Source organism: Cotesia glomerata, linkage group LG5, assembly GCF_020080835.1.
Source record: "Cotesia glomerata isolate CgM1 linkage group LG5, MPM_Cglom_v2.3, whole genome shotgun sequence".
NCBI classification, from domain to species: Eukaryota; Metazoa; Arthropoda; class Insecta; order Hymenoptera; family Braconidae; genus Cotesia; species Cotesia glomerata.
In genome coordinates, this window is record NC_058162.1 from 11,650,821 (window position 1) to 11,663,421 (window position 12,601).

Genomic DNA, 12,601 nt, shown 5'->3' on the forward strand with positions numbered 1-12,601 from the left:
TCAGCTTTATTATTGATTATGCACGGTATGGATTTAAAATTAGGCCGAAACTCCCACGAATATGCCCGAATTTCGGATGAAAACCGTGTATGCGCAGCTGAAAAAAAATCTGCGAGCGAGACTCGCGAAGCCAGAATCCGTCATCGACAGGAGCAAAAGGATGCCCTGGACATTGCAACTGCTGCAGGATCTTTACTTTATGGCCCAGGAATCGACGATTCACTGTAAGTTACAAAAAACATTTTTTTTCCACTTTTATTGTTACTCAAAACTTTAAACGCGTTTTTCTCGGAACCGTGTTTTCAATGTCGGTTGTCAAATGTTCTCGAAAACTACTCAACCGATCTTGATGAAATTTCACACAGGTGTTCGAGATACAATTTACTCGTGCTTGGACGAAGGATTTTTTTTTTTCAATTACAACTATTTAAAAAAAAACAAAATGTCAAGCAAATTTGACCGAAATTTTCATTTTTTTGGAAAAATGTCTGCCAAAATTCCAATTTTACTTTTTTTCTTTCCTTCGTTCAAGCACGAGTTTATGGTCTTAACTAAAAACTTATTTTTGTTTTCATTTTAGATGATTTTGTCAGGAGTTATGCTGACAACGCAGACGCACCTTTTTTCCGAGGGGTCACCGGAAATGACGTCACAATGGAGGAGTTTTAATTTTTTTTTTTTTGAAAATTTTAGAAATTATTCTTTAAATATGTATCTATAAGACAGAAAAAAATTTGAATTAAATAAATAATTTTTTACATAGAAAAAAAAATATTGAAAATAGGCCTTTTTTTACCCGACGAAACCCATGTAACCCCTTAAGGTTAAGATTTTTTGGAGTTGATGGATTTTGAGGTGTTTGGTTAGGCACTAAATTCTTTTTTGTGGAATTTTTCGGAGTAGAAACATTTAGAATTTTTACATTACTATGCATTTTTTCCCAATCCTCTAAAAACTTCAACAAAGTCTGGATTGCCTGTGTCATGAGTAAAATGAAGAGAACATATGGAAGATAATTATTTTACGGCAACGCCGTAAATGGTGGGTCACGCGGGAAATTTAAAGCTTCATTAAAATATGTCAAAAGAAATATCAAATAGGTTAAGAAAAGTATTATAAAATTGTTATTATTTATTATGAAACATAACATAATTAAATAATAAATATTTTAATGCTTTAATATTTTTAATAGCATTACTTGTAAACATAACACACACGAACACATCACAAACACGAATAGAGCAGTCAACGCATGCGCAACCGCGATAAAATTTATTATGTTGCCAAACTTTTTAAAAAATATTTAGATTTAAAAAACTTATTATTTTATTCAAATTTAAAATAAATGGAATGCAAGAACGGGTATTAGAGAAGGAAGTATAGAAAGATTAAACGAGGGAAGGATGAGATGGTCAGAAGATAAGGAAGTAAATAAAGCAGGAAAAAATATGCTGGAAATGCTAGAGAGAAGAGGATGGATTATATTGAACGGAAACAAAGGAGGAAAAGAAGGAGGGAACTGGACCTTCAACAGAGGAAAGACAAACTCAGTTATTGACTACGTAGTAACCAACGTTGAGACTTGGGGAAAAGTGGAAAAGTTTAATGTAGGAATTAGACTGGAGTCGGACCACCAACCAATTACAACAGTGATAAGGAGAGAAGAAGGATATTTGAGAAAGATTGAAGAAGCGGAAAGGATACAACACAGATGGATGCAGTGTTGGGAAAAAAAAAGAGAGATTGATTGATTGATTGATTGATAATTTATTAATGCCAAGGCACAAGCCAAATGGCAATTTTAAATACAATATGATTTACAAATACAGTAATAATAGCAAAATTACATAAGTACATAAACTAGAATATAAATCTAATATAAAAATTTATATTTATTTTTATCTGATTCAACTATGCTTCCTAAATCCAGACTGAAAAGGATCAAGTAATTCATTGTCTTCCAGATAGGTTATCACTTGATTTGCAATGATTCTCTCAAACACTTTGGCGAGATGTGATAAATTTGCAATAGGACGGGTGTCTGACGGAGACCTTGGTGGTGCGATCTTATTCAAAGGTATTATGTAAATAATCTTCCAAATATCAGGAAAAATACCAGTATCAAGGGATCTATTAAATAAAGCTGTGAGAAAGAGTGAGATTTGCGGAAGATGATCTCTTAACCATCTTAGATCAAGTCCATCAGGACTTTTGCCCTTCGATTTGGATAGCGTAAGATGCAGTGCCTTCGTTACATCAACAATGTCAATTTTGGTCCAGTTAAATAGACACTCAACTAGCCTTGAATGGTTCTCGGGCAAAAAATCAACAAAATTTCTATCGCAAGATGGGTGTTTTCTTACAATGTTGGCGTAATACTCATTTAATTCAAGAGCATCAAAAAAATTTAGCGGCGAAGAAGGGTTAGATTTAATTAGTCCAAGATGTTTAAGTTTACTCAAAATAGATGAACCATATGAAAGATTTGAAAGAATAGTTTTTAAGTATTCTTCACGAGCATGATTCAACTCAGCTTTTAATTTTTTTCTCTTAATTCTAAAAAGAGCAAGCAGATTTAGATCCCGAGTTCTCCTAGCTTTTTTATGAATTTCATCACGTTCTTTGCACTTCATTTTTAATTCTTTTGTAAACCAGGGATTACTATGACGGACTATCTTCTTAGTAATTTCTGGTGCAAACAAATCCAGAGAAGATAGAACACCAGATTTGAAGATAATCAGCAACTCATTTGGATCCGAATTCTCTAGTACAGCATTATCAATTCTTAAAGTGTTCATCAAGGTTCTTGAAAGAGCTTGATGATCACAATTCTTTAGGTTTCTAAAGGTAACTTTCTTTGGTGCTGGTTTTGAACAATTTAATTTATATTTACAAAATAAATAGTCATGGCCATCAATGAACGGAGAGTCGGATTTAGCAAAAGAAACTAATTTACTCTCACTGTCAAGCAGGATGACATCCAACCAAGAATCATGATTATTTTTATGAAAAGTAGCTCCGTAAGGTACGCAGAACAGTGACGATTCAAGAATAAAGTCTTTCAGGTGCCTTGCAGTGTAACTATCATCCAACAAATTACAATTTAAATCACCAGCTATGATTATGTTATTGAAATTTGGAGCAAATCTTGAAAAAATGTCAAAGAATTCGTTGAGAAATAGCCCTTTCGGTCTTCTGTAAATGCAAGATAATAAAAGGTGAGATCCAGAGAATAAGGTGACATCAGCTATCAAATATTCTGGTTGGTTTAAATAATCAGAAGTTGAAATATGTAAAACCTTGACTTTTAAGGGCTCATGGACAAGACAGGCCACTCCACCTCCCTGGATGTAACAACCAGTATCTGCATGTTTAAGGGTTCGATCTCTTCGAACAATATTGTAGCCATTCAGTGAAAAGATACTGTTATCGTGTAAGGGTTTTAACCACGTTTCAACCAGGATAATTATATTAGGTTGAGTATCATTAATCAAATTGAAGAATTGAGCAGTATGGCCAATAAGGCTATTTATATTTAGACTAAGTACATTTAGTGATGAAGATATATTTTTTGTTGAGCTATTAGTTGAATCAGTTGACTGTTAATCTAGTTTAGTAAGATCAGAAACACATTTAATTTTAAATATTTCAGAGCCATCATCTCTTTTCGCAAAAATTTGTCCACTTGTCACCCAAACATACTTGATCTTTTTTAATTTAGCCTTTTCTTTAGTTTGTAAAAGTAGTTTATATATCTCAGGCAGTAAAAATTCATTGACGTATATAGCACCTTTGAAGTTTTGATCAACATAGTCCGGAAACACAATTTTAGCTAAAAGATTTTTTGACTTGCGTTTCGAACTTATAATGAAATCACGCACTCGAGAAGACTTCAAATCAACAAGATAAGAATGATTAACCTTATCTTGTCTCGGTCTACTTTTATTTTGAAATTCGCGAACGCTCAAAACGTCACTGACCAGATGCGGCAACTCTAGGGCATTTAAAACAGCAGACTGAATTTCAGAAGGCGATAAATTATCAGCCACCGAATTGGGAATACCTGCAATTACCAACTCAGTTGTACTTCCTGATAGAGATGAAGTAGACGAAGTTTCTCTGTTTTCAAGATTGACTATCTTGTTCAGATCTGCTAGATTATTATGCATTGTATTCATATTAGATTTATAATCTTCTTTTAATTTTTTAATTTCCGAGTTCAACTCCGAAATTGACTCAGCATTTGTTTTTACACTAATCTTAACTTCCGAAAGGTCAGCCATAGTAGCAGCTTGTGAATTTTTGAGATCAGTAATTTGCGTACTAAGATCTTCAAGTTTCTTATTCACTGACATGTTCGATGATAGGAACTGTTCCATCATAGTTGTCGTCTTATCATCAAGTGACTTTTCGAACCAGTCTGAAGGTAGCTGCAACATTTCTGGTGATGGAATAGATGAATGAAACACTGAGTCTGGACCAGGAGATATCGGTGTATTTGGTGTGACGGGTGATTTCAATGAGGTTGATACACGAGCTGTGGATAAGCGAACAAGTGAGGTAGATCCACGAGCTTTAAATGTATGATCAAGAGGTGAAGAGCTGGCAGACTTGAAACTAGAAACTGAAGAGGTGTTAGAGCTAGTAGATTTTATCGAAGCAAGTCTCGTTTTTGCATCTAAATTTCCCAGGAGATAGTTAAATTGTTTTCTGCAACAATCAGTGAGAGGCCTGTTTTTTACATAATCTCGTGCACAACCAGGATGAAAATGCTGTTGACAAGTGTTACAAATAACAGATGATTTAACAGGTCTCTTGCATTTAACACATGTGTCAGGCACCAATGGCATAACCAGAAGATTGGAAGTAAAATTACTTCTCAATACACACACTGTTGGTACTTTGTAAATTCTCAGGCCGTAACAATTTGATGCTCAGAACACACTGTAGATCTTTTATAAGTTCTTGAACTATAGTAATTTGATGCCGAGAGTCAATTTGATAACAATTTACCAACAGAGCAGTAATCGAATGGATGATATCTATCGAACCTGGTAAACCTCAAGTGAGAGTTGACATCAACTGACGCTAATTTGGCTAACAGCCCACTGCACACTAAAACCACTGTCAACTTAACCTCTTCAATGATGAGCAATTTATATTTAATTATTTTGCAATCCACAACGAACAAATAAGGAAAATTTATATGTCAATCTGCAGATTTTAATTTCTTGCTTGCAATATTTCTGAAACAAAAAATGCCCGGGGGCAATTTACAGCAGAAAAATATTCCAAAGACAGAGCGAAAAATTAAGCGTGTTTATGTACTTACGGAGAGAGAGAGAGAGAGAAAGATATTTGAAGAAAGAGAGGAAAAGTTAAACTGGCTGGAAAAGGTGGGGGAGGAGAAATGGATAGAGCTAAAAAAAAGAGTGAAAGAGTGTATGTTGATTAAGAAAAGAAAGCCTAAAGAGAAAGGAAGAGAAGAATGGTGGGACGAGGAGTGTAAAAGATTGAGAAGGAGACTGAACAGGGAAGGAAAGAAAAGGAAGGGGATGGAGACGTTGAAAAAGCTAAGAAAAAAATATAGAGAACTGAACGAAAAGAAAAGGAAAAAATGGAAAGAAAAATAAGGAAGATTAAAAATGAAAGAGACGCATGGGAATTTATTGGGAGAGACTGGAAGAAAAGAGAAAATATTACAGAAAAGTTCGAGATAGAAGAATGGAGAGAACCCTTTATGAAAGAATTAGGAGGAGTGGAGAAGAGACCTGAAGGATTAAGGAAGAGAGGAGGCGAAGAAGACACAGAACTAGACAGTGAACCATCAGACGAAGAAATAGACAAGCAGATAAGAAGGTTGAAAAAGGGCAAAGCGGAGGGAAGTGATGGAATAAAGAATGATGCATGGGTATATGGCAGAGGCAATATCAGACAGAGACTGAGAGAGATTATAAAAGAGGTATGGAGAGGGGAGTATTTCCCAGAGGATTGGAGGGAGGGAATCATTACACCGGTCTTTAAAAAAGGGGAGAAGGACAACTTAAAAAACTATAGGGGGATTACGCTAACAAACACGGCATGTAAGGTATACGCGGGTGTTTTGTCGAAAACGATCCAATGCGGATTATTCTCGTAATTCAAGTTTTTAAAAAATAAAGAGGATAAGGTTTGAAAAATAATTAATGCGTGATTTTTGGGGGAACACAACAAATAAATTTATTGGCCCCAGAGGAGGAAAACTCAGCAGTGCTGAGAAAAAACCTCCTCGAAGTAGTGTACAAGTATGTGTGTGAATGTGTATGTGTGTAAATAATTTGTGTTTCGGAAACACAATAGGGGTGAGCTCAACCGCCTTCAGGTAATTCAACAGTAGGAATTAGCAAAAATAAATATGCTAGCGTAGGAGCTAGTTGATTTCAATTATTAGTTAGAAACTAGTTAATTGATCGCAGAACACTAGTGTAGGAACTAGCTAGATAATTCGATAGTATTTATCGAATGTTAATTGATCGTAAAATACTAGTGTAGTAACTAGCTAGATAATTCGATAGTATTTATCGAATGTTAATTGAAATGATTTTCATTAGTTGTAAAAATTAGTCAATATTGATTGAATCTATTATTTAATAAAGCAAATATATTTAATTATGAATTAAACAAAGCCGCGTGGCTGATGCAATAATTTTCTACGACGCAATTAATGGCCGCGTGGCGTCACAATTGCAATCACGTTAAAACTGATGCTAATAATTCACGAAACTCTTTAATTTGAAGTTAATTGAGTTAATCAACTGATTTGATATTTAAGAAAATTAGAATTCTTAAGAATGTAATTAATTTATTCGTTTTTAAGCAAAGTGCGCAGTAGCAGTGTAATGATCAGAGAATTTTGACACAGAGTAGTCGTACTAGTACAAGCGTCCAAGCACAACTGTCCGTTGCTTCTCTCCCGCTTTCCATATCGCGCATTAGCAACAGCCATATTGGAATACGAACTGCTACGAAATTGAGCGTAAGCCCGAAGGCGCAGCTCATGTACTGAGTTGACTATACGTTCGTTTATAATAGAGATTAGCTCTTAGTGAGCTTAGACTCTACCTTAGCTTGCAGCTAAACAGCGGGAATATTTAATGAGAGGGTGATAGAGTCTATAGAGAGGAAAAAAGGTTGGGAAGAAAATCAGGCAGGATTTAGAAGAGGGAGAGGATGCCAGGATAATATATTTATCCTGAGGCAGGCCATTGATAGGAGTATAAGAATGAGAGGAGAGGCAGCGTACGTCCTATTCCTAGATCTTAAGGGATCGTTTGACTACCTAGATAGGGGAATTATGTTGGATGCAATGGAAAAGATGGGAGTGGAGAAGGGATTAATTGAAAAAATAAGAATTATATACACGGAAACAAGGTGTCGAGTGAGAATAGGAGGAAAACTTTCGGAAGCGTTTTGGACAGGCAAAGGAGTGAGACAATGGTGCCCTCTAAGTCCGACACTGTTTAATATATATGTGGCGGACTTAGAAGGGTTTCTAAGAAGGAGGCAGACAGGAGGGTTAATAGCAGGGGGTAGTAAGATTTGGTCTCTGGCATATGCAGATGACACAGCGGTTGTGGCAAATAGCATAGCTGAGATGCAGAAAATGATGAAGACATGTGAGAGATACTTTGAAAGAAAAGAGTCAGAAGTGAATGTAGGAAAAACGAAAATGATGAAATTCAGTAAAGGAGGGGGGGAGGAAGGCAAAAGGAGAGAAAGTGGACATGGAAAGGAAAGGGTAAGAAAAGCAACACAGGAAATGGGGAATAGGGGAGAGAAAGTTTGGGGGATGGCTAAAGTGGAGAAAAATGCTATTCAATAGCATTATTGCAAGTATTGCGCTGTATGGGGAAGAAATATGGGGTTGGGAAGAGCAAAAGGAATTAGAAAGCCTACAGGAGCAGTATGGAAGATGGATAATGGGGGTAGGGAAGCAAGTTCCCGGGTACATTGTGAGAGAGGAACTAAAGCTAGAAAAAATGAAGGTAAAATCGGGATACAGGGCAATTAGGTTTGAAGAAAAGGTTATGATGGGGACAGATAGAGAACTGCTGAAAAAATGTGTAGAAGAGAAGGGAGGAAAAAATTGAGGGGGTAAGAGATGGGATGAAGGGAGGGACAAGTACATGAAGAGATGTGGATGGTCGAATACGGGACTGGAAGTAGAGTGGAGCAGAGGGGTGATGAGAGGTTTAGAGATGAGAAACAGGGACAGGGACGTCCAAAAGCAAGAAAGAAGGGCTAAAATAAGAACATCTAGGTTTAATAGTAGATTTGAGGAGTTAATAACAGAAGGAGAACCGAAATACTGAGGGGAGAGAGCTAGGTGGAAAACGATAGAGAGGAAAATGATAGCGAGGTTAAGATGTGGGAGTGAATGGAGAGGAAACTAGTATTGGATGGCCGATGAGGAAAAAAAGTGTAGATTATGTGGGAAGGAAATGGAAACTCTAGAACACGTAGCTAGGAGGTGTAGGAAAATGAGAGGATGGGAGGAATCGTTGGAGCCCTGGCAGATTCGTGGTCACGGTAAAATGATCGTGAAACGACGGTGAATGTACCGTGAATTCACAGTGTCAACAAATGATCGTCGAATGACCGTCACTTGACTATCGAACGGCCGTCATTTGACAGTGAACATTGAGTATCATTGTGAAAGTTTTTCACTGTTACTTTATGATTTTTATTCTGTATAGTTATCATACTTTACTCTTCGAAAAACCAAATTTTTACTTGACTTCTCCGATTTTTTACCTAAGTAAAAATCGTAGATCATCGATCGATCGTCTGTCATTTGACAGTCATTCGAAAACATATAAATTGTGCTGATTATATTTTTATTTTTTTATTCCATTAAAAATACTCAAAGTGTATAAAAAGATAGGTAAATGAAAAATTTTCAGTAAATAATCGTGATGAAAAATTTGAAAAAAATATTAAATTATTGTAATTTTGTTTATTTCAAAGTAAAATCATAAAAAATTAATCAGATTACAGACAATCAACAGAGATCCATCATTTCAATACTTTTCATAAGAGTTTATGGCTTACAATAGTTGAATTTTTTTCATAGTCTTAAATGAGATACCATAATACCTTTTGATTATGAAAATATAATAATCAATATTGTTTTTTTTTTTTTAGAGACGAAAAACTTTAATTTCAAAATTATGGAAAAATTGTTTGTTATCAAGAAAATTATTATGATATTTTTTTTTAACAATTTAATTTTTAGCAATTTCTTTTCCAGATCTTTTTTTATACAGTTAATAATTTTACCGTAATTTCGAAATTGAGAATTTCGTAATCATCAAAAATTTGAATCATTTATTACGATTATTATTTTGAAGTCATGGAAAAAATATAACTTTATTTAAGCTATTTTTATCTGTGCAATGCAAAAAAATGACTTGGTTTTGATACCTTATGATGTGACTGAATCAAATGGTTCGTGCAGTGTCTTAGATAGCCTAGCTGGTAGAGTCTTGGGCGTGCGACCAGTTGAATCGGGTTCGAGTCTCGGTCTAGACTGTCCGAAATATTTTTTTTTATTTTATTGTCCGTGACAGTACCGTCAAATCACCGTATTTCGACAGTATATTGAGCGTACAGTGTCGGTCATAACGTCGTAGATTCACTTGCGTATGCACCGTAAATATTCAATAAATTTATAGTAGACATCGTTCAGAACGGTATCCGATGCTGACTGACAGATCGCTCGGTAAGAACGAACTTTATACGGTGAAACGACCGTGAAACAACCGTCATTCGACCGTGCTTTCACCGTGTCGCCGAAACCGCCAGGGAGGAATTATTAGAACAGAAAGGGAAAGGGGTTGAATGGATGGTTGAATGGTTGAAAAGAATTGAAGAAAGAGAAAGAAAGGAATAGAGTCAGAGTGAATGAAAATAATGGAATGGCAGAAAACAACTCGGATGATGGCAAAATCCCGGCACTCTGGCGATAAATAAAAAGGATAGGTTTAAGGATAAAGAAATGATAAGGTAAAGAAAATGATTTTGTAAGGAGTGAAGGAGTGAGTGAGTGAAGAATGTATAAGGAATGAGTGGATAGCTAGTATCCGGGCTAGATCGAGTACACATGTACGCTAACAAGCAACGTGTAGGTTAAGGCAATTTATGTATGTATTATGTAAATATTTATAATTTGCTAATAAACTGGAAACTGGAATATTATATTTTTATATAATTATATTATATAATATTATATTTTTACATAAAAGCAAGTTTGAGAAAAAATATATTATTCAACAATCTTATTTTTAGTTACATATTGGTTACATAATTATTTAGTCGTTGAAACAAGGGATCATAGAATTTTTATCACACGCGTGTCATTTATAACTTTTCCTCAGAGTCTCAAGTAAGGTAAAAGTCCCTATTATGAGACACTTTTCAAGGTAGGTTGAACATTTTTGCGAATAATAAATCCATTTAAGAAGAAAATACACTTTTAATCGCATTGTACAGTAATTTGATGATTATTAAATCAATATTTCTAATGTGTTTATAATTTTTTTGGTTAAAAATGAATTAAATTATGGTTTTTTAAGAGAACCTATGAGACACTTTAAAGTCACATGTCCCCAGTGTCTCAAACCACAGGACCCTATTTTTGAGACAGTTAAAAAATCAGTGAAATTGATCAAATTTTATATTTTTATTAATTTTAGACAGTCCTATTTACAAAATAAGAAATTATTTTAATTTTTAATCAACTCATAATTAAATTTTTATCAGTTAAATAATTAATTAACGAAAATTATTGTATTAAATCTATTTTTCTTTCTTGATTTTTTTTTTTTAATTCTTCGACTTGAGCAATTAACTTTTTCTTTTCTTCTTGTAATATTTTTTAATTTTAAGTTTTTCTTCTTTCATGTTTTTTAACTTTTCTTTTTTAATTGTTTGTACCATTCATCAGAGATCCCCACAGATGGTAACTTTGACTTGCCTGTTTTTTCAATTTTTATTATTTTTTCTTCAGTAAATAATCCTACGGCAAAGTGAATATTTCTTTCAGAGGTTTTTCGGGAGATTTATCTAAAAATATGAATTTTTCGTAATTCTAATCATAATTTTTAAAACTAGTTCATAACTAATTATTTTACGTTACCGTTATCAACAGTTATTGATGAAAACTTATGAATAAAACGATGTTCGTCAATCATTGCAGGCGTAGGATCCAAATTTTCTTTCATAAATTCTAAAAATAGTCACATCAAATTAAATTTATCGAACATAAATGTGAGGTTGACATTTACATACCTAATTGATAAATTTTGTTGTTTATAGGATTTGTAGGATGAATATTTTTTAGCTCTGTTGTATTATTTTATATATGATATTATATGATGTTATATGATATTATATATTATAATATATATATATATATATATGTATAATATAAATACTATATAACATAAATATAATTTTTTTGGATGACGCGCAAGGATGATACGCAAAATCGTGAAGCGTTCCACATTTTTTTTTTTTTTTTTTTTTTTACAAATATAAATAATGCTGTGAAGCGGGAAAGAATAGGAGTTACGGTAATTATTACGTGAAGCGTTCCACATTCACGTAACAGGATATTGGTAGGAAAGGATTGAGAAAGGAATGTGGAGAGGATCATCTTAATTAAAGACACTAAAGTCTTTAGAAGGGCACCGTATTACATTATTGCTATCAGTTAATGATTCTTGAAGACTAACTTGACTAGATTCATATATAACCGTAAAAAGTTGTCCATCATTAGTTAAATTATTTTATTCACAGTTTATCACATTAGAATGATTGTCCTAGACAAGACTTATTAAAGATGTATTACAATTTGTTATTATCTTAATAATAACAAATTTTAATACATCTTTAATAAGTCAGTTTTCGTCACAGGTGACCCTATTGCTGCTCTGTAGAATAACAACTGAACAATAACATTCTCTTCTTTTAAAGATAATACTGTCACTGGCTCAGTTCTAATTTTTGCCTTCTCAGGACTAATACTTTTTCATCTAACAAAGGTAGCAATCGGTACTCCATGAACAGCAGCTGCTTTTCTCAAGGACATCTCTGTGTCTTCTATTGCTTTTAAAGCTTTTCCTATATTTGACGAATCATAATTACTTAAGCCTTTTAACTTTTTTTTCTTCAGTTTATTATTCACATTGGAACACAGCACTTTTTTTTGGTTGAATTTGATGATTGAGTTTTTGTCTCTTTAGGATTTTGTTTATGCCTCATTATCTCAGCTTTTTATTATAAATTACTTTTACTTAGCCTGAAATAAATAATATACTTTTAGAGTCAATATACAACAAAATATTATAAATTTATCCAAAACATTTAATTAAAAAAACAGAAAAACTTGTTGACAAAGTTATTCAATGTTATGATTTGAGGTTAGGTTCATAATCTAAAGGTATTTGACTAAAAATACTTACTTTTAGAAAAATATTTGAGGTTTTAATAACAGCCAATATTTTATGACATATAATTGCACTATTTTTATAATTAATATAACATATTAACAATATAAAAT

General features: G+C 33.6%; 1 protein-coding gene and 1 long non-coding RNA gene across 2 annotated transcripts; one reads left to right on the forward strand and one right to left on the reverse strand.

Annotated features, from left to right (window-relative positions):
• Positions 1 to 5,354: 5,354 nt before the first annotated feature.
• LOC123264668 lies at positions 5,355 to 8,539 on the forward strand. Its single transcript, XM_044728085.1, has 2 exons — positions 5,355 to 5,839; positions 7,929 to 8,539. Exons 1-2 carry the CDS (start codon positions 5,618 to 5,620, stop codon positions 8,127 to 8,129), a joined length of 423 nt encoding a protein of 140 aa, XP_044584020.1. The 5' UTR covers positions 5,355 to 5,617; the 3' UTR covers positions 8,130 to 8,539.
• A 2,455-nt stretch (positions 8,540 to 10,994) lies between these two features.
• Positions 10,995 to 11,372, reverse strand: LOC123264679. The gene is made up of 3 exons (XR_006509396.1): positions 11,329 to 11,372; positions 11,177 to 11,266; positions 10,995 to 11,103 (listed from the first exon to the last, which is right to left on the reverse strand). It is a non-coding gene; the product is annotated as an uncharacterized LOC123264679 (long non-coding RNA).
• Positions 11,373 to 12,601: the final 1,229 nt, after the last annotated feature.

Bases quoted from the DNA above. Each gene is read 5' to 3' on its own strand.
- LOC123264668 (XM_044728085.1), top strand. From the start codon at position 5,618: ATGGAAAGAAAAATAAGGAAGATTAAAAATGAAAGAGACGCATGGGAA. The intron at 5,840-7,928 runs ATAGACAAGCAG...AAGGAATTAGAA, and splicing joins GTGAACCATCAGACGAAGAA to AGCCTACAGGAGCAGTATGG.